Source organism: Telopea speciosissima, chromosome 8 (assembly GCF_018873765.1).
Source record: "Telopea speciosissima isolate NSW1024214 ecotype Mountain lineage chromosome 8, Tspe_v1, whole genome shotgun sequence".
Taxonomy (NCBI): domain Eukaryota; kingdom Viridiplantae; phylum Streptophyta; class Magnoliopsida; order Proteales; family Proteaceae; genus Telopea; species Telopea speciosissima.
In genome coordinates this window covers 33,868,751-33,896,408 of record NC_057923.1, presented here as the reverse complement: position 1 = coordinate 33,896,408, position 27,658 = coordinate 33,868,751, and the positions used below count along the sequence as shown (strand labels likewise).

Here is a 27,658-nt window from a genome sequence, read left to right as displayed (position 1 = left end):
CACAAACCTGAACAAAACAATCATGGAAGAAGAGTTTGAGAGTGCCAGAGGCTGTCACAAAGGTTTCATTGAACTTCTTCTTAACAACATTGCAGACATATTTTTCAACATTGAGACATATGTTTTGGTAGAAATTTTGCTTAAGCTGAGTAGAAATTGAATTTAGCAGAGGGAGAAGAAGAAGAAAGGAATTTCTATGCTCCATGACTTTTGTTATTGCTATTGCTGCTTCTGCTTTTGTTTTTCTATTTATTTTTAGTGGTTAATATTTATACAATGGCAGATGGGTTTTTCTTATCTATCATCAAGAATTTTTTTAATGCGAGGGGGGGGTTCAACTTTCTAGAACATATATGAAAAACGTATAAAGAAATGGAATAAGGTAGTGATAGGTTGAAATGTGGAGTTTTTTATATTGTAGAAACATGTCTTAGTTAAAAAAGAAATTAATCAATTAGTTATGATAGTTTACATGAGAAATATTAAGCATTGATGCATAAGTGTAAGCTAGAGACAAATGACAATGGTGCTTAAACAAACCCACTCACCCTATATCCTCCATTGACACCAAAGCTTGATGAAAAATCTCCACCACAATCATAGGTATCACCACCAAAATCAATTCCCCCTCTCTCAAATCCGTTTTACATCTCCCACTCGCCCACACAGGGCGCTTTAGATCAACTATGCATCCAAGTTTCTCTCAATTGTGTAACTCTTCATACAGGAAATGGGGTGTGCGACCTAACGAGATAACACTAGGTAGGAGTACTATATCAAGCTTCCATCTAACCAACATAGCACATCAATAACAAACAATCTCAAAATACGCCAAACGATCCAATTACACCAGATCTAGCACTCTCAATCCCTCATGATGAGTAGTGCTAACCCTTTCTATGTAATGTATTCATGACTATGTCGATCTCAACGATGAAAAGTCGCCCAGGCAATGAGTTACAAAACAAAGGTGTAAGGTCGGATGGTTTTCTCTAAGCCCTTCATTGTGAGGATCCATTCCCCATCGCGTCACCACACAGAGGGTTTTGGTTATTCCTCGGTTGGAGAGAGAAGGAAGGCATCTTCTCGATGTCAATTTATACAATAGTATGAAATAGAGTCGCCACCTAGGATTAGGGGCTAGGACCCCATTGAGGTAGTGTTGTGAAGGGCTACGAGATTCTGTTTGGTCTGGCCAAAGATTTGGGGTAAGTGGTCAGGTTACAAGAATAAGAAGGTGTTAGGCACCCACCTCGCCCAGATAAATCAGTTTTTCTACTAGATGTTGGTTTTTGAATATTCTCCCTTTATGAATGTCGTATACTCATATGCTTGGCTAAATACTGGTGCATAAACTATTTAAATAAATTAAACTATGTTATATTAACTACTATGTATACTATACGAGAATACTTGAGAGTCTACATTGTGCCAAAATTAAAGATTAATGATAGAAAGGTATACTTGTATGCTAAACCAATGCGATTATGAAAAATGTAAGATGGAAAGCGTTCCCCGGTTCAAGTGGAGACAAATGAATGACTTTGTCCTCTGTTGGACAAAGTAACGACTTACAATTGTTGAATCTTTGAATCTAGGAAAGAATAATGGTGTCATGAGGTTTTGGGAGTTGGATACTTGATTATCGGACAGAGTGGCTATGCCATAGAGGATTTCTGGGACTCAGGCGAAAAAGGGTTGAAGAAGTTAGGTTCCACCCGGACTTCAGACAAGGGAACAAGGCTCAAAAGCTCGGAAATGGGTTGGGGAAGGGTCCCAAAACAAGGAAACTGGAAAAAGAGCAAAAACTAGGCTCTGGGAGCTCCCCCTCTTCGAAAACTAGGAATATGCAAATAAGGGGGGGAAGGGCCGCGCTTGGCCACGGCAACACCTGGAGGGGCTATGCTCAGCCCGGTGCCTTCTAGCGGGGCCATGTCCATCTGCGGTGCCACTTGGCAGGGCCATGCCTGTCTGCGGTGCCGCCTGGAGGGGCCATACCTGTCTGCGTTGCTTGCGTGCATGTCATGCATACAGTATGTGCCCTATAATGGGGGTGTTTTGGGTTCTCTGCATTTCCGCGGTGTTGGAGGGTAGGTTTTAGGGGACATTGCCAGTCATCTATGTCCATTTTGTCATCACTGCTGGGGGTGGTGACAAAATTCAGCATCTATACTCATGTCAATCCTATTGTTCCCAACAACTTTCCCAATCGTGTCCTGCTGGATCGCATCATCCATGATCCTTAGGAGTACATCAAAGTAGCATCATTGGGCATCCTCCTCATGAAACTGTCTCAGGTAATAAGCGTACTGAAGGATTAATATAATCTATGTGGCTCACACAGTGACGAAGTAGGGATCCATTCAGTCACTCTCACTATTGGTCGGTATAAGCACATACAGTATGATATTTATGCTATAGCTTAACTCCCACCCAGGTGGGCATGTCACTCCTGAAAATATAAATGCCATATGGATCTTAGTCTAGTCCCTGCGCCAAGAGCCTAACCTGAGTTTCTAGCATAGTCACCCTTATGGTTTCTACTTCAGACCTCACATCCGACTTTTCACAGGCTATGTAGAAGTGTGGTATCTTCCAAGTTGGACCAGATAAGGTCTCATCTTAGATCTAACTAAGGCTCCATAAAGCACAAATGCTCATAGACTCATCTTGCTCGCTATCCTCAAGTGCCAACGCGAGTCACCCATTTGAATGGGTCGACTCAATGACTAGTGACATCTTTACAATAACGAATGAATGTGTACACATAATATCTCATAAATAAATGAAAGAGAGATACAAATAAATATCCATACATAAAAGTGTTCCAAAGTAAAATACATATCAAATCCGTCTCAGTCTCAAGTTACTAACTTGAACAACGAAAACATCTTTGGCAATGGGCTTCATCAAAGGATTAGCCAACATACTGCTAGTGGAGATATGCTTCAAAACAACTTCACCTTATGCAATCATATCTCGAATGTAATGATAGTATATGTCAATGTACTTGACTCTCTCATGAAATTTGGGGTCCTATAGACACCTCATTTTGTCTTTTCCCCCAAAGGTTTCCTGTAACAATGATGAGCACCCTCCAAGGCCTAGAGTTAGGTATCTGTGGATGTAGCATTAGTGTGCACTACCCGAATTCGTATACTAAGTGTCGATTTCCCTTACCAGAGCCCAAACCAAAGCCTCCAAGCCCTCCAAAAATCCACTGGAAAGACTAGCTCTGACCCAAACCCCTTGGTACCAGCCTGGCTCAGCACAGAACCTGGCCCAAACAGCCCATTTCTTCCCTATCGATACTGGAACCCAAGTCGATACTCAAAGACCCTGAGTCGACACCGAGCCCACCTTCCATCGACATCGAGCCATATCCTATGACTGTCAGGCAGAACATTTCTACTGTCTAACCTGCTTTGACACTCGAAATTCAATTTTTGACACTCAAACACCAACCCTTGATATCGAGTCCTATTCATCGATAGCCACTCAATGTCCACCTTACCCCACTTCGTAAAAGAGGGAGGATGCATTGGCTCAAGATCTTACAAACAATTGGGAGCAATTAGACCATGGGACAAAAATTGCCACTTTTCCTTCGAAGATAATATTATCAAAATTGTCAATCAATCTTTGAGGGTAAAACCCTCAGTTAAAATGAGAAGGATTGTCTAACTTCTTGATTACACTTCTGGAAAGAAAAATTGTCAAAATCTAAGAAAAAAAAGAATTCAATTACCAGATTCCTGGTAGAATTTTGGGAGCAAAAGTGTCAGGTCATGGTTGGACCCTAGGGGCACATTTGAGCCTTTACCATCCTTTGGAACCCAGTCCTAAGCCCCATTACAATCTAGTAAAGTCCTCTCTGGCTAAACGATGATGAGATTCTCCTCAGTAGCTTCGAGCTCACCCGGCTATGATGGAACTTAATTATCAAGACTTTTTTGTCCTAAACTATGATTGGCCTGATCCCTAGTTAGGGTACGTAAGCAACTTGATAAAAGAACAATCAAGTTCAGTCCTCCCACATATACAATCCTCCGTTCATCCATCTCCCTCATATCTCTTCTACTCTCCATATTTCCACTCTATTCCCTCATTCGTTAGTATCTCTCTCTTTGATGCGACCTAATGATAGATAAAAAAAAAAAGCAGCCTGTCTACCAAGATCAAGGGAATTTATGGTTTATAAAATCCTAAGGATCAGAGCATCAAGTGTACTCTTCCTTTAAACCAGCAAGGTGACCAGGGGAATACCAGAAGAGGAATCAAGTTGCCACTAGGCCAATCTCTATCTGATATGATGGGGCATGAGGAAGAAAGTTTATTTCCCTAGGGCAGTCTACCGAGAAAGAGCATCTGAAACATGAGGGGCATTCCATCCGTGGGGATCAATTCCTAATCATTGAAGAATCTCGGCCTATAAGGACGAAATGACTATGTAGAAGAAAAAGATGAAGCTACCCAAGGGAAGAATGACCTATCCACCCATCTTGGTCACATCCATTCTGACCTACTGGGATAAAGTTCTACCCATTCAATTTTGGCCCCTCAACGTTTGTTGAGCCTATGCGAGTAACAGGGACTTGAATAATATGCCTACGTGGAATTGTGCAATAGGATTTCAAAATAAAATACTTTTGCAAATAAAATGTTTTTCAAAAGAAAAAAATAGGTGAATCACAACCATGGAAAATGTTTGTCTCTACCTAAGTTTTTGGTGCCGCCATCACATTTATGCACTAATCATTTGTGAAAAACAGGTGTTGTGCAGTACAGAAATGAAGGATATTTGGTAAGCATTTATGATTATATATGATTGCTTTTCATTTGCCCATGTTTGCATCATAAACATTTGCATAAAATTGATTATTTCATCTCTTCACATAAAAATAAAAAAATTTCATAATGCATAAGGATTGCATTATCACATGTTATCTAAATGTTGATTTTTGTTGCACTCACATACAACTTGATCTCATATCATTTGGCTCCTACCATACTCATGTATGGCTTGACCAAACCTTCGATCTCTTCTATACTTGCGTGCAATTTGATTAATCGACCACTGCTGAATTCATGAATGACCTTTAAAAAAAAATTTTACACTCTTGTGATATTTGATCATATTGATCCCTACTATACTTGTGTATAGCTTGATCATTTCAAATCCCACTATACTCGCATAATCACATGTGAATCTTCTGGTCTCAGCCGTACTCGCATACAAATTGGTTGAACCTTTGATCCTACTGATCTCTACTATACTCGTGTATAACTTGATTATTCATTCAATCCTTGCTATACTCATGTATAGTTTGACCATCCTATGAATCTAACCCCCCTTGTACTCACGTACAATTAGATCATTGAACGTTTTGACCCTCACTATTCTCGTGTGTAGTTTGATCACCCCATAAATCTTTCGATCACCGTTGTACTCACGTACAAATTGACCCATCATCTGATCATCCTTGCAAGTTAATCATTAACTTTTCTGATCTCTGCTATACTCGTATATAGCTCGATCTCTCGTTGTCTTATCTCCACTATACTCGTGTATAGCTCGATCTCCCGTTGCCTAATCTCTGGTATGCTTGCGTATAGTCTGACCTCCCATGGTTTTCTGATTTCCACTATACTCGCTTGCAGTCCGATCTCCCATGATCTTCTAATTTTCGCTATACTCACGTATAGTCTGACCTCCCGTGGTCTTCCGATCTCCACTATACTCGTGTATAGTCTGATTTCCTATGTTTTTCGATGCCTGCTATACTCACGTATGGCTCGATCACTCGGTGACCCCATCTTTTCGGTTATGATGCCGTCTCATTGTCACTTTTTTAAAAAATCAATCACGATGCCGACTCATCGTATACTTTCAAAACTCGTTACGATGTCGTCTCATCGTACATTTTCAAAACACGGTCACGATGCCATCTCATCGTACAATTTCAAATATACGATCACGATGCCATCTCATCATACATTTTCAAAACGTGGTCATGATGTTGTATCATCATACATATCCAAAATGCAGTGACAATGTCATCTCATCATACATTTTCAAAAGTGGTCGCAATGCCGTCTCATCATATAATTTCAAAATTGATCACGACGCCGTCTCATCGTACATTTTTAAAACTTGGCCACGATGCCGTCTCATCGTATATTTTTAAAACTCGGTCGTGATGCCGTCTCATTATACATTCCCAAGAGAAATTTGGTCATGATGCCTTTCCAATTGAGCAATGCTCAAAATCAGATCCCCGACGAGCATCGCTTAAAACCAAAACTCTACTGAGCGTTACTTAAAACTTTGCTGAGCATTGCTCAAAGTAAAATTCCAATCGAGCGATGCTCAAAATCAGATTTTCGCCGAGCATCGCTCAAAACCAAAACTCTATTGACCGTTGCTTAAAGCTTTCCTGAGCGTTGCTCAAAGCCAAAGATCCCTGTCGAGCGTTGCTTAAGATCAAAACCCTGTCGAGTGATGCTCAAAACAAAAATTATCGCTAAGCGTCGCTCACAAATCAGAATCCAACAGAGCGTCACTCAAAACCATTACCCCACTTCATCTGTTGATCACCGTTGTCATCTGATCCTTAGATCGCCCATTGCCATTTGATCCGTTGATCACCATTGTTATCCGATCCTTGGATCGCCCGTTGCCATTTGATCTGTTGATCACCCAATTGTCATTCGATCCTTGGATCGCCCGTTGCCATTTGATCTGTTGATCACCCATTGTCATCCGATCCTTGGATCGCCTGTTGCCATTTGATCTACTGATCATCCATTGTCATCCGATCTTTGGATCTCCCGTTGCCATTTGACTTTGTGACCATCAGCTGTCATCCGATCTGTTGATCGCCCATTGACATCAAATCTTCAATCTCTCGTTGACACCCAATCCTCTAGATCGACTAATTGAGAACCCGTTGCTACCAAACGGTTTGCCGATATAGGTTTTATTGTTCAAAACAAAAGATTTTTCAGACAGTTTGCCTAGATAGATTTTATCGTTCAAAGCAAAAGATTTCATCAGATGGTTTGCCGAAATAGATTTTATTATTCCAAATTCAAAAAAGTTTCGTCGATTGGTTTACCGAAATAGGTTTCATCATGCACCTAGCGATTTGCCGAATTAGGTTTTATCGTTCAAAATATCGTCACCTAGGAGCAAAGTGGCAATAGCAGTTGCTCGACCCAAGGAACTTTACTGAAAGGTTTATTAAGGGATCTCCGTTGCCTTTGAGCAAAGTAATGGAGTAGTTGCTCGACCTGAGGAGGCTTATTGAAAAGTTTGCCGAGGGAACACCATCACCTATGAACAAAGTGACGGTAGTAGTTGCTCAAAAGATTTGTCGCACACCATTGAGCAAAATGGTGGCAGTACATGCTCCTGGTGACAGAATCAAATGGTTTTTTATCTTTGATCTTTGGCTATTGGCACAAGCCTCGGCAAAAGAGGGGCAAACTGTAGACGTTGAATATTGTCACCCCCCCAGCGATGACGACAACCGGACGTGAAAGACTGGCAAAGCCCTCTAAGCCCATTATTTTCAGAGTAACCCAGATAACCCCTGTTCCACCTCAAAGGCACCCACAGCCCCCTAGTATCCTTGGTGCCGCCCCGTACAAAACCCATGGCCCCACACGGCGGCCCCGCGTAAAAAATGGTGGCCCTAAAAGGCGGCCTGCGCAAAAAAAAATGCAGCCCCGCACGATGGCCCTGCGTATAAAAATCATGGCCCTGCACGGCAGCACCGCGTGAAACTGTGGCCCCACACAGCAGCACCGCGTACAGTCGCAGTGCCACACGACAGCACCACGCGTAGCCGCAGTGCCACACCCTGTAGGAAAATCACCCAGCGGCGCCACGCGGTGGCGTTGCGCCCAGAGCGACGATGCCCAAAAAACTTTACTTTTCATTTTTTTACCCCGTGGCGCCACCAGACGCGCTTTTTGCCTATAAATACCCCCTTCACCTCTCCTTTCAATAAGCTCCAAGTTCTAAGAGAGGGGGCACCCCCAAAGCTCCAGTTTTTCTTTTTCCCTTTTTCCTTGTTCCAGGGCCTTTCCCCAGTCCGATTTTGAGCCTTTGAGCTCATCCCTCAGTCCAAAGTCCGGGTCCCCAGAATCCGCCTTCCCTAACCCATTTATACCCAAACCCCCGAAGTCTCTCATGGCCTAGTCACCCTGTCTGATGGCCTAATGCATAGTTTCTGAACTTCCCGACGCTGTTACTCTGTTCGAGGTCCTAGTGTCCGACACTTGCGAGCCGTTACTCTGCCCGATATCCGGGTGATTACTTTCCAAAGCTTTCCGATGCTGTTACTCTATTTGACGCCCTATTACCCAATATTCGTAAGTCGTTACTCTGTCGGATGAAGGGTGAAGCTAGTCTTTTACCTCCACTTGAGCTGGGGGACACAATATGTCCCGTATAATTGCATTGGTTTAAAGCATACTGGTATTTAATTTTTTAATCGCACTTTAATTTTGTAACAATGTAGACTTTTAAATTACTCTTGTGTAGTGTACAGTAGTTAATTTAAATTAGTTTAACTTTAAACAGTTGTGCATTATTTTAGCTATACATGTGGGAACAGGACATTTATGAAGGAAGAATATTTGAAAACAAGCATCTAGTAGAAAGATCGGTTTACCTGGGCGAGGTGGGTGCCTAACACCTTCCCACTCTCGTAACATGACCACTTACCTTGAATCTCTGACCAGACCAAACGAAGTCTCGTAACCCTTCACAAGGCTACACCAATGGGTCCTAGGCCCTAATCCTAGGTGGCGACTCCAGTTCATTTAATTGTATGACCTCCATCCCTGATAAATTAACATACCCCTGAGAAGACGCATGCTTTCTCTCTCCAACCGAGAAGCATAACCCAAACCCTCTGAACCAAGCGTTGGAACACACAGTTCCGGAACAGATCCTCACACCGTCTTCCTAGACGGTGATCACACCCCACTGTTCCTTCTTCCTTTTTTTCAATTTTATAGACATTGTATCTCTCTTATGCATGCATTTCCATGATCCCAATCCCTCGTAATTTAAGACTTCCTCATGCACTATTGGCATTTTTCTCTTTCTTCTCGCTCCATTCCTATGTTTCTCCATGCATATGTATTAAATTAACATCTTTGCTTACATGCATTCATCACATCATTACACTTAGTCAAGAGTCACTCATGTTTAGGTTATTTAGGCCCTTGAGTCCCTTTATTTTACATTCCAGTATACTAATCCTTACCTTGCAGCCGAACCTTCGAGTATGTGTTCCCTTCACTCTCCTTGTACTTTACTTTCTTACATGTGTACCTTCATTTTACACTCTATCCAAGCATATCTTGCATCCCATAATGCATAGCAATAGAAGACCGGCAAGTCTGGGCAGACTGAGGTGTCTAATACCTTCCTTGGACCGTAACTTGACCCATACCCAGACCACTGGACCATTTATCCCCAAAAGGGCATTTTATGAGAGTCATTACATTTACATCATGGGTCCTAGACCCTCCTTTAGGAGGCGACTCCAACACACATGTCACCTCTCTCTCTCTCTCTCTCTCTCTCTCTCTCTCTCTCTCTCTCTCTCTCTCTCTCTCTCTCTCTCTCTCTTCTCTTTTCCCCCCAAAGAGGGATGAGGTGGAGGACACGTGCAGACCCCCCCCCACCATGCGGGCATCGTCCTCACAGCGTGCAATATCAAATATGAAGAATAGGATCAACAAGTTAACTATCTTTGGATTTCGTGAAGACAATTGATAGAGGAAAAGGTTCCTCAAGAAGGCGTGCAACATCAAATCCGAGATTCAAAGCATTTTCGATGGCATAGTTATCCAAAAAGATAAGAAGGCACTTTGACGTCAAACCATTCACGAAAAACGTTTGATTAGGAATCTTACAAAATTTCCTGAATCTAAGATTGGTTAATTGCTTTTGAGATCCTTGATTCCTTTTGTTCGACAATAAGGTCTCAATCAGTATCAGGCATCAATTTGCTCCATATAGCCTCAAGCTTTGACGAACGATAAAGGACGTTCAAGGGGTATCTGAACGGTCTTCGCTCAATCCCCCAACCTTGTCAGTTCCCCTATCATCCACATCAGATCTACTCTCATGGACTTCTCAGGCCCTAGTGAGCAGGGGGTATATGATATACCAAAAAGTAATCCCATCATCGGATGATTGACATGTGGCGAGGATAAAGCAAGTGGTGGTATTTACCAGATATTTACTAACTCCGTTCAACGATTATCGGCTAGCCTCATCATTATATGGCTATTACTCTAAAGGGTATAGACGCATACCTACGAATAAAGCAAAGGTATGGACTATCAGAGCATTTATGATGAAAGATTGGGGTGGCGAGTCACACCGTTCTCGTCTTGTTCGCATCTCATCTACTTCGAGGCATGTCGGAATAATACAACTCGATGCGGTGGCTTGTAAAGAAAGTTCATACCTAGCAGCTTCAAGGCTCATCGAAGGCCATGGCACCCAACTTACATGGCACATCGGCATTTATTACGGACATCCCCTTAGACAAAATGGCTTTACATTTAATGCTAATCTTGAGGGCTGTCACCCATACATGAAGATATTCCAGATCCTCCATCATCACGTCAGGCCAGATCTTTCTCACAAGTTCTATAAATAAAGACTCTCGATTCCAGGTAAAGGGTTTGGAATACAGGAACTCTTTCATCTCTTCTTGCCTACGAACTCCTAGCCTTTCCTCTCTTCACTGGTTGCTCTGAGAACTAACTTAGGCATCGAAAGACCCATCGGGGTCTTCTCCGGCCCCCTCTTAAGTCTTTCTTGGTGTATGCAAGTTCACTCACCTGACGATCGAGATCTTTGCTCAGTTTTTACCCGCAACATGTTGTTTATTTGTTTGACTTGGGGAAGATGATTTAAAGTGTTTTTACTGAATTTTTCCTCTTTGTAGATTATGAATGTAAGATTTAAGTATGGTTCAAGTTCGAAAACAAACTGATCCAAACCACTATAATCTGATATTAAAAAATCAAAATAAATCGAAACCGTATTGGATTGAAACCAAAACCGACCAAAAACCAAAGTTCCTTAACGATTTGGTTTTGATTTTGATTTCACTCATTAGTCATTACTATACCAAAACCGATTCAGCCAAACAGAAACCGGGCTGACCGACGGTTTGACTCCCCTAGGTTGAACCCTCCTGGGCAACTTTGCCAATTTTGGCTGATTCCGTCTTTTACAATCTCGATAGTTCCGCTGGTAGGTGACGATGTGACATCGGAGGAGATTACTGAGATTAGGAAATGTGATGGAATGCAATTATTTATTGGGTCCCACTTTCCACATCAGGCGGGCTCCACTATACGGTGAGAACCAGCCGACCAGCCCTTTGCCTTTTCCAGTGTGTGCCCATCACTCAGGGCCCTGCCCAACTGCCATTGCCAGAAGGCAAAAATTAAGTTAATCCATGAACCATCTGAATTTGAGAGATTATATTAACAAAATAATTAGCATCATAAAATCATGATTTAAGTGATCTAATCCGCCAAAAACAATGATTTAAGTGATCTGACGATGCATGTTTTTGGTTATTGGCGATGGTGAATGGTGATTGGTTAGTCGTGATTTTGCCTAATATCCTAACTTCCATTATTATGTGTAATCTAGTCAGACAGACACGCGTGTTCAACTCTTCTCTGCTCTCTCTACTGACTTTACATATGATTTAAGTAACAAAGACTACTCCGAAGAGAAGGGAGAGGAACAGAACGAGGGGTCAAGGGAAGGGAAGGCGAAAAGAAGTGAACTTGAAAGAATTGTGATCCTCTTCCTCGTCAGAGAAAGAGAGAAACCTTTTTCCCTGATTCCTTTTTTTTTTTTTTTTTTGTTTATTTTTTCATCTTGATCAGAAAAAAGTTAGGATTGAGTCTGTGATGTCGAATTCTCATGACATACCCGAGAAGATCATTATTGATACTGATCCTGGCATCGGTAAGTTCTCTCTGTTTCCACCCCTTCATTGAGGATCTCTTTTGATTTGCTTGTTTTTCTCTTCTGGTGAACTTTGGTGGGGATTTTAGTTCAATGCACGTTGTCTTTGTTGCTTATTTTGCTTGATTTCGTTAGTTTTCATTCTGTTTGAAGAAATTCCTGTGGCTTAAATTTCCAGTTTTAACAAATTCAGGACCTGGGGAGTTCCTTGTTATGCTTCTGCTCCTCCTCTTGTATTAGTTTTAAAAGTTATAGAAGAGTAGAAAACGAGATTACTGTTCGGAATCTTGCAGTTTTGACCTGCTTGATCTTATACTATGATCCTATTGATTGGAGATACTGGTGGGAATCTGTCTCTGTTTAAGATGAGACTTTTCAAACTCCAACTTAAACTCCTTAGCCCCCAGCGTTTTTGTAAACGCTGAGAGTTCATTTTGGGTCTTTACATTGAAGTGATTGAACAAATTCTTAGTTCTCTTTATCATATCAAGTGTTGTGTCTGTGCGTGTTTTGATTGTACACATGTTGATTCTTAACAAGCTGGGATTGGTTTGCAGATGATAGCATGGCTATCTTGATGGCATTTCAATCATCAGAGGTGGAGGTCTTAGGTTTGACTACTGTATTTGGTAATGTAAGTACTGAAGGCGCTACCCGCAATGCATTGCTTCTGGTAATTGTCGTTCGAGCACTAGATTGATTAGATTCTATCTTCTTTTATTGATACATTTGTTTCTCTGCAACATCCCAGTTATCCCTATGCAATGTTTTAGGGACATGTTTATGATTATATTACTACTTTTAATGTGTAAAAGGATAGTGTGAGATCGCAGGGCGTCCTGGAATCCCTGTGGCAGAAGGCAGCTCTGAACCTCTAAAGGTAAAGCTATACTGCTTATTACTATATGACCCATGTATTGAGATGTCAAATGTTACTCTTACCAAATTTGTTCTGTATATAATTTTTTTCCTCTTGGACATTGCTTAATTCTCTGTGATACTAATTCTTTGATATAATTATCATGAGTAATGCCTTGAAGCTTATGTGTCTCCCCCATATGGACTTATTTTTTTATTATTTCAATTGCTGCTTGCTTCTTTCCGAGTCAAAATCATGTTCTTGAAATGCCCTTTCGCCTTGTTGAGCTTCATTGCAATACGCAAGTTGTTATCATGTGAACATTGAAACACCCCTAATATTGTCTTGTAACAATTCTAGCATCCTCTTTTATAATGCACCCTAACCTCTGCATATAGATTTTCTGTGAAAATTTATTTCTGCTACCTTGAAATGTTGCCCAATTTATGTAATTCTACTAGCCTCATTTGTTGAATTTTGATTCTTGCTAGAATGTTATTTCTTGTTCACAATGCTGCATTCTTGAAACAGGGAGGAAAGCCATGTGTTGCTGACTTTGCTCATGGCTCTGATGGGTTGGGGAATGTATTTCTTCCACCCCCAAAAGAAAAGAAAATTGAGAAGAGTGCTTCTGAATTTTTAATTGATAAGGTCTCTGAATACCCTGGTGAGGTATCCATACTTGCACTGGGACCACTGACAAATATAGCTTTGGTAAGTGTTAATCCCAATTTCCTAGTTACCAGAAAAATCAATTTTCTGTTACTCTGCTATTACTACTACATGTTTTTCCAATGTGGATTTGTGTTATATTGACCTTTCTCTGGTCTCAATTAGGCGATTAAAAAGGATTCATCTTTTGCAAGCAAGGTCAAGAGACTCGTCGTACTTGGTGGTGCTTTCTTTGCATTGGGAAATGTCAATCCTGCTGCTGAAGCAAATGTAAGTACTTCTTAGTCTACATTTTTCATAAATTTGTTCAAAGAAAACACAAATATGATTGCATTAGCCACTCCATTCGGTGTTCTATGAGAACAAGTACATCAAATTAAGGATTGTGTGTATTTGAATTATCTATCAATTTACCATGAATAGATCCATATTTCTATCCAGCTCCTGTTCAAGACTACTCGTCATTGATTTCCAAACTGGTTGGAAGGTACAAAGAAATGCTGTCCTCTTTTATTTCCAGTAATCAATTTGTTTGACTTGGATTAGCTGTGGATAAGTATATGTTATGTGACCATACGTTCAACCAATATGTTGTTACCTGCGCATTCACTTTCCTATCTGGGCTCCTGGAGCCTCCACTGAAGTCTAGGCAGACATACCCTAGAAGATTATTGCCAAGTTTAGGCCTTCAGCATGTGTGCTGAGGGTCTGCAGGTTCGTATTATAATTCTATCCTTATTGATTCTTCTGAGAAGAAGTTGATGAATAATGGTTGTCTCCCACCACACAAGATTGCTCAATTAGACATGTCTTATTGCCATTGTGGCTCTCTACTGAGCATTGCATTGGTAAGCTAGTAAACTGATTCCTCCCACTAGGCACCTACTGACCTATCTTTGCAACTTAATCATAAGACATGACTTCTTCCTTTTGATCCTCAGCCTATGAATATCAGCAACTACTTCAAGTTATCATTATTCTGCTCTAAACAAATTCCTGGATGCTGTTTCTTTTCATAGTTGTTGTAAAATAGCTTGCCTTGGTTTCTCATTTTAATTGATCTAGTGAGCCTATTCACATAGCTATTGTATTGTGGAGTATTCCCATGTATCACAAAAATAAAAAGAATGTCTACAGAAAAGCTGTTAGTACTTGGGAGCAGAATGTATACAATGTATTCCTCAACCAAAGAGGGTCTAAACACAGTTGAAGGAATTTATGGAACCTATATCCCCCCCCCTCCGGGGCGAGTACGCACACTCCCATTCTAACTCTATTATTCTAAAGTTCTCATTTATCTTTTTTTATGGAAGTCTTTTTACATCTCTTTTATTCTTAAGTTTAGTTGAATCTACAAATCAAATTTTTTATGGCATAGGAGACCTTGCTTAAGTAACATCTATTACTAGGATACTCGATTCTACCAAAAAAAAAAAAAGACTAGGATACTCGATTGCACACTTCCTTTCAGTAATGCACTATGTTCCTGCACTAACAAGTAACAACAGATGATTGTTAAGCCATGAATTGCTTACAGAGAGTAAGTGATGATAAAGATGACATTCCATTTTTGACTTCCAGATCTATGGGGATCCAGAAGCAGCTGATATTGTGTTTACCTCTGGGGCAAATATTGTTGTTGTTGGCATAAATATTACTACCCAAGTCAAATTAACAGGTGCAACCCCTCCTTTATTTCCCTTTTTACTAGTATCCTTTTGTTATCTAGCTAGTTGTTGTGTGAGCCTAATCATATTGAACCCCATCCAATGGTTTCAGATGAAGACCTCTCTGAATTGAGGGATTCCAAAGTGAGACATGCTCAGTTCTTAGGTGAATTATGCAAATTTTACAGAGATTGGCATGTGAAATCTGATGGTGTTTATGGTAAATTTCCTTTATGATCAAATAACGCTTTTGAGTTAGAATTATCATGATACCTCGACAGAATATCTCGTTTGACTTTCTTGATTCAGGCATTTTCCCCCATGATCCTGTGAGTTTTGTGGCAGTCGCTCGTCCTCATCTTTTTACTTACAAGAAGGGGGTTGTGAGGGTTGAAACACAGGGTATATGTGTTGGACAGACACTGATGGACCAAGGACTTAAAAAGTATGTTCAGGAAGTCATTAACATACTCTATGGAATTTGGATAGTTTGATATAAGCTTGTTGATATATTTTGTTGCAGATGGAACTCGAGCAACCCTTGGTCAGGCTATGCCCCTGTTTCAGTTGCATGGACAGTTGATGTGGAGGGAGTTGTTCTGTATATAAAGGAATTGCTCATGAAGCCTTGAAAGCTATACAGTGCACATGAGACCACAGGAAGTCAAGGTTGCATTTTCGACCATGTGCCATTTCAACAATCCATTTCATCATAAATCTTGGATGGGGTGTTTCATGAATTGGGATCACATCCCTCAATTCATGAAAGAATGATTTATTCTAAGTATCATGGTGTATCCATGCCCCCCAATTCATGGTGGAAGAATGATTTTATTTTAGGTGTAAAGGTGCACTTTTTTTGTTTTATCTAGTGAAGAAGATTTTCATTTACAAAGATGATAATACATCAAATATATCTGGATGTTCAGTATTTACCAGACTTACCACAATATTGGTTCCTACTGGCATATGCACCAATTATATGAACAGCAAGAACATTTTGGCTATATGCCTAAGTGGTCCAGAACAAAATTGCTTAAAAAGGTTTGAAATGTCAAATTAGAAGGCATACAACTATGATGGCCATGCACTTTTTTTTTTTTTTTCCATTTATTGCTTGAAATTGTTATCGAACAAGATAAGAACAAGATAAAAAAGATGCAGAAGCCAGCACTTACATGACAGAAAAGGTTACTTCCGTACTGGGATGGTTCTAATGTGAGTTGTTCACTTCCAATACATCAATCCAAAAAAGTCTAAACCAACTATATTTTTTCTTCCATATGTAAATAAATAACATTTGGTTCAAAACTGCAGTGTTCTATAACAAGTCACCAAACATTCAAAAAAGTTGCTTGGTGATTGTTGACATAGGACATGGATTCATGTATTGCATATGCAAGTCATTTTGTGCTACACTCTCCACTGCATTGTGAATCTGCGGAGACCTCCAGAAGCTGTCTATCCTCTGCATGTTAATTGTTTTGTTGGATTGACGATGAAGGTTTTTTTTTTTTTTTTTTTTTTTTTGGGGTGGGGGGGTATTGCTAGGATTGACCACACTTCGAATACTTGACATTGGCAACAGATTTGCAAGAATTTAATTGGCATGTCACCAATAATCTCCGCATGAGCAATAGCCGCCCTTGAAGTGGTGAAAACGGTTTGAATCCCGAACAACAATATCTCTGCCCTCAATCACTGAAATCAACTTAATAACAGTGTGACAGTCACCACATACCCTTAGGTTCTTAACAATTTGAAGAGGAACACCTGGAGGGGTGATGATTAATCCAAGTGCAATGGCCAGCCTTTCACTATGTTGAGACAGAATAGCTTCTTTATGCTCCTCCTCTACATCATGAAGCACGAAATTTGTATCTGGGCAGTATCCAACATCCTTTAATCGTGCATTTAGTTCTTCAAGTTTTGCATTTATGCAATTTGATAAGGGATGTGATTGATCACATGCCATGAATGAATGAATCTGGTTCTTTACTTCAATCCAGCTGTACCCAGCCTCTTTTTTCACTTTTCTTTCATCCATTAGCTTCCTGACCTTGGCTCTCTCCTCCCATTTTCCAGCTGCTGCATACATATTTGATAACAACACATAGGCAGCTGAATCTTGTGGCTCAAGAGATATAAGGTTTTCTGCTGCGAGCTTCCCCAACTCCAGATCACGATAAACTCTGCACGCTCCCAATAAAGTCCGCCACACAGTTGCACCTGCTGGAAATGGCATATCTCGTATGAGGTCCATGGCTTCTTTTAGTTTACCAGCTCGACTATAGAGATCAACCATGCATGCATAGTGCTCCATTGTTGGATTGATATGGTTATCTTTGATCATTGAAGCAAAGTATTTTTTACCTTCATCCACAAGGCCTGCATGAGTACAGGCCAAGATGACACCAATGAATGTAATACCATCCAGTTCTAAGCCTTGAGTCTCCATTTCCTCAAAAATCTCAAGTGCCTTCTTCCCACAACCATGTTGTGCATAGCCTGAGATCATTGAATTCCATGCAACTAGATCTCTCTTCTCTTGATTCTTGAAAACTTCATGAGCACTTTCTATACTCCCCCTCTTTGCATACATGGTAACTAGGGCACTGCTTACACATATAGCATTTTCCAAACCAAACTTGATTAAACTCCCATGAAGTTGTTTCCCCTGCTCTACTGCAGCTGTAGGACGTGCACAAGCATTAATAACACTAGAGAAAGTGAATTCATTTGGCCGAAAACCCTCTTTGCGCATGTCACAGAAAAGTTTAATGGCTCCTTCAGAATCTCCAACCTGAGCATATCCTGCCAGCATAGCTGACCAGGCTACAATGTCTTTCTCATTGATTTGTTTGAAAATAATCGCAGCTTCCTGGGTATTTCCAATCTTAATATAAGCATCCAGTAGAGCAGTACCAACTGAAGGTGAAGTTCTCATAATTAGTTTTGATAATTTGAGCATGGATTTGGAAGGGTGAAATAGTGGGTGAAGCTGTAAGGATGGTTTCGAGTAAGAGGACTTAACAACTACTTATGCAAAGTAAACAATGAAATACTAAGGGGTTTAGAATTACCTCAAACCTTAGTAAAATAAGTGCTACCTTTCAAACTATGAAGCTTTAATGCAAATATGTATGAAGGGAGCTAAGTGAGATTGATCTTCGTTGGATGGATTGCTTAAATTCTCACTTGGGAGAGACTTGATCTTGGAGGCTCTTGATTATGATTGATAATTGTTAATTGTAGTGTTTAGAGCCTTAATCAAGATGGTATTTATAGCCAAAGAGGCTAGAATTAATTAGGAATCTAAGTAAGGATCGGATTCCATAAGCCATATATAATCCAGTATGTTGGATGGGAATCCGGTATGCTGGATCAGCTAATTTCTATTTTAAACACAGGAGTAACGGTCAATTTATAACAGTCCAGTAATGATTCGGTATGTATGCCGGATCAGGGCAAACTGTAGGTACTCAGGATCCGGTATGCTGGATCCTTATCCAGCTTGCTTAACCAAGCTACTGTGGCCTATTTTCCCGAGATTCCTATTAACTGGGTATCTGGATCTGGAACCGGTATGTCGGATTGGGCAATATCAGTGTAAAAATGGTCTATCTCCATTAGGGTTTGGTTTGGGGGTTTTAAACCCAATTAGTCACATATGTAAGGGGTCAAATAGGCACCTAAGGTCATTCTAAAATGATGCATGCGTGGTGTGTGCATTACATCAATAGTGACTCAAAAAATTTACAAATGTATATCTACAAAGGTCTTCAAATCTTCAATCTTCAAAACATGCTTTTAGCTTCCAAGTCTTGAAAAAAAAACTTTGAGCACGCTTCTTCGTGCACGCTCTTGTATATTTATATACGCTCCCCCTCACTTGGTGCTTTGCTTTAAATCTAAAAACACTTAGACCACAAGCATTAGTCCAAGGATGGTCTTATTTGTTATCATCAAAATACCTATGTCATCATGAAGATGACTTGGGGTGTATAGGGCCATGTGCACTTCCCTAACAATCTCCCCCTTTTTGATGATGAAAAAAAAATCCAAAAAAAAATAAGCATATAACAATGAATAGGCACATAACAATGAATAGATACAAGAGACAATATATATAAAAAGCAATAACAATTTCATTCATCAAAGCATGTTGAAAGCAATAACAATTTTATTCATCAAAGTATGTTGGATACAATAAGATAGCAGTATATCCAATACAATTTATCCATTACAATTTATTCCAAGCCTAATATTTCTCCCCCTTTAGCATATAAAAAAAAAGAGGGGCAATACATCATGTGCTAGGATCAAAGGGTGGAAGAGGAGGAATAGAGCTTGAGGCACCGGGAAAAGGTGGTCGAACTCCTTGAGGAGTGGCTCCCGGTGTGTCAAGAGAGAGATGGGCAAGATTGAATGCAAGCGAATGAATGGCATTAAGGATTTTGTCTTAGCGCACATTGAGATTGTCAAATCCGGTCCTCACATCATTGCGGAGAGATGTCACATCCTCTTGAATTCGCTGTTGACCAAATTCAAGTTCCATGATACGATTATTTCCTTCATCCATGTACTCATCGATGCTTGACACCCATTCTTGTAATGATGCCGGAATGCCTTCTAGATCTTGACGAGGAAGGGGTACATTCTCATCCAATTCTTCTTCTTCTTCAACAAATACATCGGAGCTATTACAAGTGATGTGTTGGAAGGTAACAGTGGATTCTTCTTCTCGAGTGAGATCAATATCAAAGACTCGTAAGAGATGAGTGAGAAGCCGCCCATAGGGTAGATTGGTGTGCTTTTGGGGATGAGCATAAGATTCCATGTACCTCCTGATGAAGTATGGAAGGCAAGTGGGTGTATTGGTGTAAACACAATAAGTGAGGTAGGCTTGACGAGTGAGACACTTGTTTTGATCACCTCCTCGAGGAATAAAGTTATGTTGAATAATATAGGAAATCACATGGGGAATGAGGCGAAGTCATTCAGTTATCACTGTTGCCGCCTGAGGATCATAAATTTGGAAGATGGAGGAGTAGACTTCTTCATGGTTGATGAAGTCCCTAAAGATGGTATTTTTAGGAGTCCAAAAGATGCAAGGTCCATTGTAAGAGAGTCCAAGATGGCGAGTAAAATCTGTAATGGAGAGCTCTATGTGAACACTCTTCACATATGAGTGGAGTTTCAAAGAATCTTCCGCCTACAAGTAAAGATTAGTGTAGAAGTACTTGGCTAATTGAGGATAGCAAGGTTCAGCCATGTTGAGAAGGGGCTCCCAACCAATATCTTTGAACATGTTCTCAAGTCGAATACTATTGAAAGAGAAAATGTCAACTTCACGGCCTTCTTCGATTTTCCAAGCGAGATAAAGGGGCCAATTTGCACTACATTCAGAAGAGCGAAAGAGACGATCTTCTCCAGGAGCATAAGGTTGTCTTGAGGAGCTTCCAGTTCTACTTCTTTTGGATGGTTGTTGCCCTTCAGGAAAAACATCCTTGCCTCTTCAACTCATTGTGCAAGAGAGGATTAAGGAAAGAAAAAGAAAATTTTAAGGATTTTAGATGGATTGAGATAAAGAGAATAATGGTGAAGTGAACAGTGATTCAGAAAGAGACAAAATGAGGGCTTTATATAGGCTTGAATCATATTGCAACAGCTAGAAAATGGGCAAAAATTAAAAAAAATCTGGTATACCGTTTCAAGCAATAATGATTAGAAAGTGCCAGAAGAGCTGATCTGGTATGCCGTTTTGACAATCGGTATACCGTTTCAGACAAAAACAGTGAAAAAAATAGCATTTTGAAAATCATTTTTCAGTTATTCAAAGGGGTCACACAAGCCAAGGTCTCTTTTAAGAGAGCAGAATCTTTCTTCACTTAGGGGTTTTGCGAAGATGTCAGCAAGTTGCTTCTCGGTCTCAATATAGTCAAGCCGGATTTCACCTCTTTGAGCTGTATCACGAAGAAAATGATGACGAATGTCAATATGCTTAGCTCGAGAGTGTAAAATTGGATTCTTACTAAGATTAATTGCACTTGTGTTACCACATTGGATTGAGGAAGTGTCAAACTTAACTCCGTAGTCTTGGAGAGTTTGCCTCATCCATAGCACTTGTGCACAACATTGTCCTACAGCGATGTATTCAGCTTTGGTGGTAGATAGAGCAACTGAGTTTTGCTTTTTACTAAACCAAGAAACCAAACATGATCCAAGAAAATGACAAGTACCACTTATACTTTTCCAATCAACATGACAACTGACAAAGTCGACTTCAGAGAAGCTAATAAGGTCAAAGTCATTGTCCATAGGGTACCATAGGCCAATGCTTGGAGTTCCTTTCAAGTACTTAAAGATTCTCTTTACAGTACTCAAATGGGATTGCATAGGTTTGGCTTGAAACCTAGCACAAGCACAGACACTAAACATTATGTCTGGTCTACTAACCGTTAGGTAAAGTAAACTACCTATCATACCTCTATATTTGGTCGGGTCAACTAGGATTCCATCTTCATCCTTAGACAGAGTTACAGATGTACTCATTGGAGTACTAGATGACTTCTGTCCATTGATGTCAAACCTCTTTAATAATTCCTTAAGATATTTAGTCTGACTAATGAAAATCCATTTAGGGGTCTGCTTTATTTGAAGTCCTAAAAAGAAATTCAATTCACCCATAGGACTCATCTCAAATTCACTACTCATATTCTTACTAAAATCATGACATAGAGATTCATTTGTAGATCCAAATATAATGTCGTCTACATATATTTGAACAATAATTATGTCATTATTCTTATGTTTCACAAAAAGAGTTGTATTTATCTTACCCATTGTAAAACCATCATTGATCAAAAACTTACTTAGTTTGTCGTACCATGCTCTTGGAACTTGTTTCAAGTCATACAAGGTTTTCTTTAGCTTGTAAACATGGTCCAAAAATTTTGGGTCTTCGAATCCAGGTGGTTGAATAATGTGTACTTTTTCATTGATGAAGCCATTTAAAAATGCACTCTTCACGTCCATTTGATGTAACCTAAAATTCTTATGACAGACAAATGCATGCAACATTCTAATAGAATCAAGGCTAGCTACAGGAGCATAGGTCTCATCGAAGTCAATGCCTTCCTGTTGGTTTTAGCCTTGGGCAACCAATCTAGCCTTATTTCTAATTATGTTACCATCTTCATCAAGTTTATTTCTAAATACCCATCTAGTTGCAATAATCTTGGAATTCGAGGGTCTAGGCACTAAGTCCCAAACTTAATTTCTCTCGAATTGGTTAAGTTCTTCTTGCATAGCCATTATCCAATTACTATCCAAAAGTGCTTCTTTAATGTTCTTGGGTTCAATAGTAGAAATGAAAGCCACATTGGAACAAACATTTTGGATTTTACTCTTAGTTTGTATACCTTTGTCTAGGTTTCCAATGACAAGGTCAAGAGGATGGTCGTTAACAGTTCTAATCTCTTTGGGAAGTTGATGTACTTGATCATTAGGTTCATTTAGAGTGATTTTTTCAACTCTTTTCCTAATTTCAAGTACTTCATCTTCATCATCTTTTTTTAGGTCTTTATACCTTTCTTTTGCTATAGATTCATCAAATCTAACATTCATAGACTCTTCCACAATTAATGTTCTTTTATTAAATACTCTATATGCTCTACTATTTATGGAGTAGCCTAGGAATATACCATCATTAGCCTTTTCTTCAAACTTTCCTAAATTATCTTTAGTATTAAGAATGAAACATGCACAATCAAAAACTTTGAAATAATCAACTTAAGGTGATTTGTTATGAAATAATTCATAAGAGATTTTTAACAAGATAGGTCTTATCAAAATCTGATGTAACACATAACAAGCTGTGTGAACAGCTTCAACCAAAAGATATTTGGGTAAGGAATACTCATTGAGCATTGTCCTAGCCATTTCTTGAATAGTTCTATTCTTTCTTTCAACCACACTATTTGATTGTGGTGTTCTAGGGACTGAGAAATTATGTGTTATACCTTGTTTTCGACAAAACTCACCAAATTCTTTTATATTATCAAATTCACCTCCATGGTCACTTTTTATAGAAGTGATCAAGTAACTCTTTTGATTTAGTATTCTCTTGCAAAGAGCTACAAATTCTTCAAAAGCATCATTTTTGTGCTTGAGAAAGAGGGTCCATGTGAATCGGGAGTAATCATCTACAATAACAAAAGTGTATTCCTTACCTCCTAGGCTTGTGGTTTGTATAGGTCCAAATAAGTCTAGATGGAGTAATTGTAAAGGTGTTAAGGTGGTAATAGAATTAATGGCCGTATGAGAAACTTTTGTAAGTTTACTTCTTTGACATGCTCCACAAGTATGTTGCTTATCAAAGTTCAACTTAGGTAAGTTTCTCACTAAGTTCTTAGAGGAAAGGGATTTAATGATCTTAGGATTGATATGTCCCAATTTTCTATGCCACAGTGTTATATCATCAAACTTAGATATGAGACAAGCATCATGAGAGTTGATATTAAATGTGCAAATATAAACATTATTCTTCCTACAACCCTCAAGAATCATGTTATCATTAGAATCTTTAATCTCACACTTGGAGGCATTAAAGTTAACAAAATAGCCATTATTGCATAGTTGACTTACACTAAGTAAATTATACTTAAGATTATCAACTAGGCTGACGTTAGAGATTACTGTACCTCCAAACTTTATCGATCCATTTTCAATGATTCTTCCTTTACTATTGTCTCCGAAAGATACCCATCCACCTTTTTGTTTCTTGAGTTTCAAAAACAACTTTGGGTTGGATGTCATGTGCTTCGAGCAACCACTATCAATATACCATTTCATGTTGCTCAAGTGCACCTACAAGACAAGAATGCTTAATAAAACTTTGGTCCCCATTGAACGTTGGGTCCATCATTGTTAGTATTATACATTCCTCTTAGTCTCCACACCATTTGGTGACCATTTACCTTTTTGTTCCCATACCAACTTGTGTATGATTGGGGGTTCCAAGGTCTTTGGTTTTGAGATGTTCTATATGAACCTTGGTTATTGAGTGGTCTTTGCACCTTAGTTGGAGTTCTAATTAGCTTTGGTACCTTTGGATGACTCCTCCTATTTTAACCATTATAAGGTCTTCTAGGATGGTGGAAGGGTTGATTCATATGATGACATTTCCAAATAGTATGTCCCTTTTTGTTGTAATTATTGCATACAACAATTTTAGGATTATACGAAGTCTTTCCTTTGGGATTTGGTTTACTAAATTGAGGAGTTTTCTTTCTAACATAACATTCCTCAATTGAGTGTCCTTTCTTTCTACAATAATTGCAAAATTTCTTCTTTACTTTCTTACTTGTTATTTTACTTGAACTTGCTTCTTTGGTGTGATTTGTACATTTGTTCACATCATAGCCTACTCCTTCCTTGTTAAAGGGTGCTTTTGAGGCATTTTCAAGTAAGATATCAAGAGTTCTTTTTTCGTTGGTGAATGATTCTAAGGCTTTACACAATTTCCCTTTTTCTTCTTCCAAGATATTAACTTGAGAAGCTAGAGTTGTGTTTTGGTTTTTAAGGGTGTTTATCTCTTTCAAGAGATTCTTTTTGGTAGTGGCTAGCTCCATGCTATTTTGATAGAGGTCTTCAAAAGCTTCTTCCAATTTTAAAAAGTCCTTATCTTTATGAGAAGGAGAAGTGGGGGTTACCTCATTTTGGGTTTCTTCATCTTCAGTAGCCATGAGTGTCAAATTACTTTGTTCTTCTTCTTCTTGAGATTCTTCTTCATCATCCTCTTCATCACTTGAATCAAAGGTGTGTTCAGCTTTGTAGGCCTTCTTATATTTTTTCATTTTAGGACAATCTTCTCTAAAATGTCCAGGTTTCCTACATTCATAACACACAATATCTTTTGAAGAAGAGTTAGTGTTATCTTTAGAAACATTCTTATCTTTTTGGTCCTTGGACAATCTTCTCTTGTTGAATGAAGTTTTGCCTTTGTTCTTCAAGAATCTTGAAAATTTCTTGGATAGATAGACAATCTTATCATCCGAGAGTTCTTCATCATCATCGCTGATGTCGTAGGTTTTGAATGCAACAATTTTTTTCTTTGGTTCTTTAGATTCATCCTCTTTGGTGTCTTGTTTGAGCTCCATCTCATGAGTTTGGAGTGATCCCAACAGTTCATCTAGACTTAACTTTTGGATATCCTTTGATTCCTTTATTGCTATAGTCTTGGATCTCCATTCTTTTGAGAGAGATCTCAAAGTCTTTCGAACGTTCTCACCTTTGGAATAAACCTTTCCTAAACCTTTCAACTTGTTCACAATGTTAGTAAAGTGAGTGAACATGGCATTTATGTCTTCATCATTTTTCATTTTAAACAGCTTATATTTATTAACTAACATATCAATTTTAGATTGTTTCACCTCAGAAGTACCTTCGTAAGTAACAATTAGTTTATCAAACATCTCCTTCGCGGAGTCACACATACATGTTCGATTATATTCTTTTTCTCCTAAGACACATTGAATATAGCTTATAGCTACATAGTTGAGTTACATCTTTGCTTTTTCAGCTGGGCTCCACTCTTCTTTGGGCTTGTCTATAGAGTTTGATCCATTCTTAATGACTTTCCATGCATCAATATTATTGGCGCACATGAAGTTCTTGAAGCGATTCTTCCAATAAGAGAATCCTTCACCTTCAAAGAACGAAGGTCGGATAATGTTCTATCCTTCAACCTTGCGATTGACAGAGGATCCCATGGTCTTAAAACTCTTTATTGGATTAAAAAAATCACAGTCTTGAGCTCCCCCTCTGATACGAAATGTGAATTCACCTAGAGGGGGGATGAATAGGTGAAGGTTGAAAAATAAAAAATTATACAAAAAATAAACAAGTAAAGATAACCAATTGACAAGCAATAATTAAAAGAGAGACACAAAAGATTTATAGTGGTTCAGCCAACACGTGCCTACGTCCACTCCTCTCAACTTAGAGAGAATTTCACTATAAGAATCTTGAGTAAGAGCAAGAGGACTCGTACAACTAATCTTGAGAAACGAGCAAGAGGACTCAACAAACTACTCTTGAGTTAATGAGCAAGAGGACTCAATCTTCTCTTGATTTCGAGCAAGAGGACTCAACAACTACTTATGCAAAGTAAACAATGAAATACTAAGGGGTTTAGAATTACCTCAAACCTTAGTAAAATAAGTGCTACCTTTCAAACTATGAAGCTTTAATGCAAATATGTATGAAGGGAGCTAAGTGAAATTGATCTTCGTTGGATGGATTGCTTAAATTCTCACTTGGGAGAGGCTTGATCTTGGAGGCTCTTGATTAATTGTAGTATTTAGAGCCTTAATCAAGAGGGTATTTATAGCCAGAGGCTAGAATTAATTAGGAATCTAAGTAAGGATCGGATTCCATAAGCCATATATAATTCGGTATGCTGGATGGGAATCTGGTATGCCGGATCACCTAATTTTCATTTTAAACACAGGAGTTACGGTCAATTTATAACAGTCCAATAATGATCCAGTATGCTGGATGGGAATCCGATATGCCGGATCAGGGCAAACTGTAGGTACTCAGGATCCGGTATGCTGGATCCTTATCCAGCTTGCTTAACCAAGCTACTGTGGCCTATTTTCCTGAGATTCCTATTAATCCGATATGCCAGATCTAGAACCGGTATGCTGGATTTGGCAATATCAGTGTAAAAATGGTCCATCTCCACTAGGGTTTGGTTTGGGGGTTTTAAACCCAATTAGTAACATATGTAAGGGGTCAAGTAGCCACCTAAGGTCATTCTAAAATGATGCATGCGTGGTGTGTGCATTACATCAATTGTGACTCAAAAAATTTACAAAGGTCTTCAAATCTTCAATCTTCAAAACATGCTTTTAGCTTCCAAGTCTTAAAAAAAAAAACTTTGAGCACAGTTCTTCTTGTGTATGCTCGTGTATATTTGTATACCCTCCCCCTCGCTTGGTGCTATGCCTTAAATCTAAAAACACTTAGACCACAAGCATTAGTCCAAGGATGGTCTTATTTGTTATCATCAAAATACATATGTCATCATGAAGATGACTTGGGGTGTATAGGGTTGTGTGCACTTCCCTAACATTTAATAGGGTTTGGTTAGCACCATTTGAGCTCCAACTAAGGGACAAGCTTCACCTTGAGTCCCAAATTGAACCCTAGGTTAGTTCAAGCTCAAGGAATCTATCAAAATGGAAATGAAAAGAGAGATGTACCAAAGGTTTAGGTCATACCTTGGTGAGAGGAGCTCCAATTCCAGCCCTAACCAGCCTTGAAGATCCACCTCCTTTTCCTTCCTCCCTTCCTTTCCATCTCTTCTTTTTCTTCTTCACTTCAAGCCTTGTCTGGACAGTAAGAGGAGGAGATGTGGGACAGCCA

The 27,658-nt window shown here is 39.3% G+C and overlaps 2 protein-coding genes across 3 annotated transcripts; one reads left to right on the top strand and one right to left on the bottom strand.

Moving 5' to 3' along the window:
• The first annotated feature begins 69 nt into the window (after positions 1-69).
• LOC122638390 (uridine nucleosidase 1-like) lies at positions 70-16,126 on the top strand. Of its 2 annotated transcripts, XM_043831331.1 has the most exons (11): positions 70-79; positions 11,858-11,894; positions 11,935-12,025; positions 12,583-12,698; positions 12,846-12,905; positions 13,416-13,598; positions 13,722-13,826; positions 15,138-15,234; positions 15,336-15,443; positions 15,533-15,668; positions 15,747-16,126. In XM_043831331.1, the coding sequence occupies exons 3-11, from the start codon at positions 11,968-11,970 to the stop codon at positions 15,853-15,855; spliced, it is 972 nt and encodes a 323-aa protein (XP_043687266.1). In that variant the 5' UTR covers positions 70-79; positions 11,858-11,894; positions 11,935-11,967; the 3' UTR covers positions 15,856-16,126. The 2 variants fall into 2 exon arrangements, with proteins under 2 accessions (XP_043687266.1, XP_043687267.1); XM_043831332.1 differs by lacking the exons at positions 70-79; positions 11,858-11,894 and adding an exon at positions 12,366-12,373 and having other exon boundaries at positions 11,935-12,023; positions 12,526-12,698.
• Positions 16,127-16,812: 686 nt separating this feature from the next.
• On the bottom strand, positions 16,813-18,247 carry LOC122670500 (pentatricopeptide repeat-containing protein At2g27610). The gene has a single exon (XM_043867408.1). The coding sequence runs from the start codon at positions 18,192-18,194 to the stop codon at positions 16,836-16,838; it is 1,359 nt and encodes a 452-aa protein (XP_043723343.1). The 5' UTR covers positions 18,195-18,247; the 3' UTR covers positions 16,813-16,835.
• Between the last annotated feature and the right edge of the window lie 9,411 nt (positions 18,248-27,658).

Bases quoted from the DNA above. Each gene is read 5' to 3' on its own strand.
- LOC122638390 (XM_043831331.1), top strand. From the start codon at position 11,968: ATGTCGAATTCTCATGACATACCCGAGAAGATCATTATTGATACTGAT. The intron at 15,444-15,532 runs GTAAATTTCCTT...TTCTTGATTCAG, and splicing joins GAAATCTGATGGTGTTTATG to GCATTTTCCCCCATGATCCT. The intron at 15,669-15,746 runs GTATGTTCAGGA...ATTTTGTTGCAG, and splicing joins ATGGACCAAGGACTTAAAAA to ATGGAACTCGAGCAACCCTT.
- LOC122670500 (XM_043867408.1), bottom strand. From the start codon at position 18,194: ATGCTCAAATTATCAAAACTAATTATGAGAACTTCACCTTCAGTTGGT.